Source organism: Cibotium barometz, chromosome 41 (assembly GCF_041138505.1).
Source record: "Cibotium barometz isolate CiBa-2024 chromosome 41, ASM4113850v1, whole genome shotgun sequence".
Lineage (NCBI taxonomy): Eukaryota > Viridiplantae > Streptophyta > Polypodiopsida > Cyatheales > Cibotiaceae > Cibotium > Cibotium barometz.
Window position 1 is genome coordinate 40,448,165 of NC_141086.1, and position 5,367 is coordinate 40,453,531.

Genomic DNA, 5,367 nt, shown 5'->3' on the forward strand with positions numbered 1-5,367 from the left:
CCCCAAAATAATTGCTTCTTATCTTAAGAATTACTAACCAAAGAAGTACCTTCACCTCAAGTTGTAGAGGAAAACAATTTAATGGGATTGTCTCTTGCATAACACTCCCTAGGTATCTTTCATCCACATATTGTGCCACATACTTGAGTTCTCCATTTTCAAAGGAATTTTAACACGCATGGGGTGAGCATTATATTTCATACTAGAGATGCATTTAACCATAATCAAACAAAGACAAAGTAATATTCATGTGAGTGCAAGCTATAATATGAGGGAAATTACATTCTTTTCTGATTAAAAGCATTCTTAGCCTAAAGACCTACTTCAATTTAATTATTGATGCCATTCAAATCAATGCATCTAGGCTTTCTAGCTCCAACCACTTTCTTTGAGCATCTATGCCACCTCAGTGGGTAAATAACTTGCAAGTCATGTTTGGTAAAGTATGACACACACAATGTTTACAAGTTTTAATACCAGTGTCACTTTAAAATGTAAAAACAAACATAATGGTTGAACATTAAAATGCATGATTTAGTTTATAAGTACACAAGTTGTTTGAGTTTATGGTGGGAAGTACTAGAGTTTATGCACAAACCAAAAGACCTTGATATTTTATTGGTGTTGTCCACATTTTTATGCCATGCTCTTAATTTTCAAAGAAGTTCCCTATCAAAAACATAGAATTATGCATTTCAATTTCATGATCTAATCTTATTCACAATAACTTTGCCGACATATATACAACTCAAATGGGTGTTAAGCTTTTTTAGTGCATGCCATCTTTGCCTTTAGGTGGCCCATCTCATAATGTGTTGCTATGATCATTTGTGTAATCATCTGATGGATTTGCTCATCGGGAGCCTTGTGGTATTTTTGGCACAATTGATGCATAACTGATTGGGACCAATCAGAGACACACCCACATGGAAATCATGTGTTCAAGATTTGGGTTGTTTTGTTTTGAAGATTCATGACATGGGTTGAAGTGCTCACAAAGAGCACACAATTAGGAGAAATGAGGTTCTTCATCACACTCTCGAATGCATTTTATGTCTAATGAATGGGTGTAACGGGTCTAAGTTTGAAGACCCACCCTAGGCCAACAATAACGACCCAAGATTTGTCGTCTTTCCATAACATGTTCATCTCAACCTGGCTCCCAAGGTTGTTTGACATGTGATGTGTCTTTCTTGCACAACAAAAATATGTTGTGTCTCATGCCAATTCACGGCTTGTAGCTCGTGGCTCGGTGCATGTCAAATACCATCCATCTCGGTTCCATGATCACATCGGCCCAGCCCGTAACTCGCCTTCCTTCAACGGCCATGGTTCATCTCACTGGTCCACCATTTTCAATTCCATGCTTCCTGGTTTCATCTTCGGGTCCTAAAAGTAGAGCTAGAGTTCCTTATGAGTAGAATCATGGATAACCTAAGGGGGTTTACACTTCAAGCACCCACCCTTGTTTCAACCTACATCCCTTGTCCTCCACTCTCATTGACACGTCGAGAAAAGTGGAGCAAATGTGTCTTGGCAGTAGAAACGCATAAGTTTGTTGTTTTTTTTTCATGTGTGCACGGACAAGGTGAGGCTTCCTTGCCAAATTGGACACATGCAGCCTTCTACACGTGGATGTGGCACCCTTAATGCTCATCAAGGTGTTGTGAGGATTCAAGAGGCTTAACAAATTCGTGGATGAAATGGTGGGGTTTAGGTTCATGCCAGGCCAAAGCTGGACAAGACGTTGAGGGACGGTGAGATGGCTTCTAGCAAATGGGATGGAGACACGTGGGGGGCAAACTGGGAGGGGCCCGTGGGGGCCATGTCCACTCTACAATCCCACCAGCTCATCATGTCTTTGCTCCTCTCCCTCCCCCTCTCTCTCTCTCTCTCTCTCTCACCACTGCTGCGCCATCTCCATAGCTCACCCTCTTCAGCACACCTTTCTCAACCCCAACACCCAACTTCCTTGCACTCAGTCTTCATCATCGTCTGCTCAGGATTACTCCTTGTCGCTGCCCTCAATCCCATCTCTTCTCCCACGCCCGTAAGTCTCTCTTGCCCTACGCATGCAGAAACACCATAGTTTCATTGCTGTATTTCGTTGAATAATTCCCCTAGCTTTAGTTGCTCTCCTTAACTTGAGCGTACCATTACACTAACTCTTCTATGTCGGTAATTAAGTCGCACAGCACCTCCGGCATGACATTAATTTTTCGTTTGATTCTTCCATTCAACTATATTCGTGCAAGCTTGTGCCATTCTGAAGAGTTCTAGCATGGAAGCTCAGAGCTTGTTGCAGTAAGCGTTTTGGCTTGAGATTTATGTAGATTAACACTCGATCGGTTTAAGAAATTAGATTAGTTAGAGTATAAACTTCAGCATGGAGGATACACATGTTAATCTCGAGTTAAGCTTTGAGTTTGAGTTGATAAGACTGAAGTTTGAGTGCATCTTGAGCATGAAATTTTGGCAATTTGGGTTGATAAGGAAAGCAAAGGTTGATGTGTGGTATGAGCTTGGCCATGACATTATGTAGTATAATCTTGGGAAGAATAATTAACATGTAGGTTGATTAGCTTGTAGTTCGGTATCAGGATGGCATTTTGCAAGCTGGAGTGCTAATTAATGAAGGATTGTGGGGTTGCTTGTTGGATTGATTGAGGATTGCACGGTTGTGTATTAGAGTTACTAAGGATTTTGCGAGCTAGAGTGCTAATTAACTGAGGATTGTGGGCGGGCTTGTTGGATTGATTGAGGATTGCAGGGTTGTGTATATAGGGTTGATTAAGGATTTTGAGCTTGTGTATTGGATCGATAAAGCTTTGTGGGTTTGTGTATTGGATTCATATTACGTTATGGACTGTAATAATTGAATTGTGAGCGTTGCTGCATTAATCAGATTGAAGGATCCAAGTGGGCTTTTGTGTGTTGATTAAGGTTTGTGAGCTTGTGCATTAGATTGATTAAGGGTTGCAGTGGGCTGTAATTAGCTTATAATTAGCTGGTTTGGTCAATGATTGTCGGCTGTCATGTGTGTGTGTGCGCGGATTAAGGTTTGTGGGATTGTGCTTTAGATGAAGATTGTGCATGGACTAGCTTACAATTAGCTGGTTTGGCTGTATGTGTGTGTGTGTTGATCAGACTGAAGGAGACAAGTGCGGATGCAAGATAGGGAAGGGTCGAGGCCCGGAGCCAACAACGGCAGAATGGTTGTTGGGCAGCGGCAAGCGAAGGCCGGAGAAGGTGTGGGTGGTGATCATCAGCCGCTTAATAACAGTATTAATCCGCAAAATAATGGAAGTAATAACACAAGTCCGGTGCTTAATTGCCCGCGCTGCAACTCTCTCAACACCAAGTTTTGCTACTACAACAACTACAGCCTGCTGCAGCCCCGCCACTTCTGCAAAAACTGCCGGAGATACTGGACCAAGGGGGGTGTCCTCCGTAACGTGCCTGTCGGAGGGGGCTGCCGGAAAAACAAGCGTACGTCGTTGACGTCTTCATCTTCCACCCCGTCCAAGCAAAGGCTCGCCGACAACAGCGCCAGTAGTAACAGTGCTACGATCACTGTCCCCACTGCGCATATCTCTACTGTGCACCGTTGCCAGAACGATCTGTCGTCAGTCAGCAATGTCGTGCTGCAGCCTTCTGCAGCTTTGCCGGAAAGCACGTCGAGAGCCCTTCCGACATCTCTCTATTACACACTGCATCGTGACAGTAATATCAATTCCGTCGATGGATCTCGCCCCCTAATGCAGCCCAGTACTCTCAGCTTAGCTGATCATATTGGCCAAATATCTACTAATCCAAGCTTAAACCCTCTTGCTAATCCCTGCTTAAGCCCCCTTGCTCATACAAGCTTAAGCTTATTAAACCTTCAAAGCAGATCATCAACAGCTGCCAATTACCTTGCCTCATCGCCCCCCTCTACACTTGCTTCTCTCAGAAACCGTCTTTCTAGCTTTGGAGCTTTGTCTCTCAGATCAAATGAGCTATTGGGGCTTGATTTTAATGCAGTTAATTACCCGCAACAGCCCAGTTTGCAGCCTAATCTGCTAGATCCTGCTGCAATTGGTCAAGATCTTAAGCGTAATCCTCATCTTTACTCTAACCCTCACCTTCCCTCTGCATCAACAACACCCTCCACAGTAATTACAGACAGTAATGACATCTTAAACAGCTTCAGCTTAGCTCTTGATAGCCAGAATTCCAATAATCAAGTTGACGGGCAATGGAAAACCCATCATCAACAGCAGGTTAAGCTAGCTAATCAAAATAATATCACTCATGATCAACAGGAGGGGCAAATATTGAGGGGCCAGCCGCAGGTTTTGCGGCCTTTTGAAAACCAGGCTATGGAGGGCCTAATGCAGCAGCATTTACAGCAGTTAGCCAAACCTGGACTAATGCCAGATAATTACAAGCCAGTTGCTGAGAGTTGGCCAGGTCAAGAGGGCTTTCTAGAACCTTCTGCAGATGCTAATTACTGGAACAACACTTCATCATGGCCCGATCTTTCATCTTATGGTTCATCTACTACACCTCTTCTATAGTTATTCACATGTTTGGTGCTAATCTTCGTGAGGTTAGAAACCCAGGGGAGGGATTAACATATTTTTATGAGCTGGATTAGGGGTGGGCATTAATGCATTGAAGATCAACAGCAGAGATGTTTATAATGGTGGGACCCTGGCTATATAATTATGTAGAGTGCTTAAGTCTCTTACACTGCAGGACCAGAAAGGCGGGCCTGCATTTTCATTCTTTCAAGTTTATGATGGGATTGCCTTTTGGTCAAAATCCTTTTGTTGGATAAGCAGCTGACGATTGCAGCATGTACAGAGATAAGGCCCTTAACCTTAGCTTATAACCCCCTATATGGTTAAGTTTTTGTAATCAATCAATTTATATTTATGTTAATGTGTATAGTATGCGACAGGCATCATAAAATAAAGGCATTAAATCCTTTTGTTGATTGCCCAGTAAAGGTGACGGTGTGGCCTCCTAGTAAGTAATCAATTATATAAGCTTCCTGCTGTACAAGGCTTGACTCACTCAATGGTTTGGCTCTTAGGTTAATGTAGTGTATTGAGGTTAATTGTGGTGGGTGATTTTGGTGTATCAATGTGTAGCTTATGGCAGACTGTTGAGGATAATAAAACGTAAAACCGAATTGAAAAGATGGATGTTATATTTTTTATTTTAGGATTTATCAGTCATTATTAGGGTGTGCTAGGGTTTCTTTCAATGTGAAGGTAATGGGGGGGCTATGGTTGCCAGGGTACGATGTGAAAGTGAATGAGTGATCTAGAGATGGTGATAGGCGATAAGCCAACCATGGGCATTGGGCATGGTGGTCCG

General features: G+C 42.9%; 1 protein-coding gene across 1 annotated transcript; it reads left to right on the forward strand.

The window, feature by feature from the left end:
- Positions 1–1,886: 1,886 nt before the first annotated feature.
- LOC147614946 (uncharacterized) lies at positions 1,887–4,960 on the forward strand. Its single transcript, XM_086780253.1, has 2 exons — positions 1,887–2,050; positions 3,148–4,960. Exon 2 carries the CDS (start codon positions 3,168–3,170, stop codon positions 4,557–4,559), a length of 1,392 nt encoding a protein of 463 aa, XP_086636379.1. The 5' UTR covers positions 1,887–2,050; positions 3,148–3,167; the 3' UTR covers positions 4,560–4,960.
- Positions 4,961–5,367: the final 407 nt, after the last annotated feature.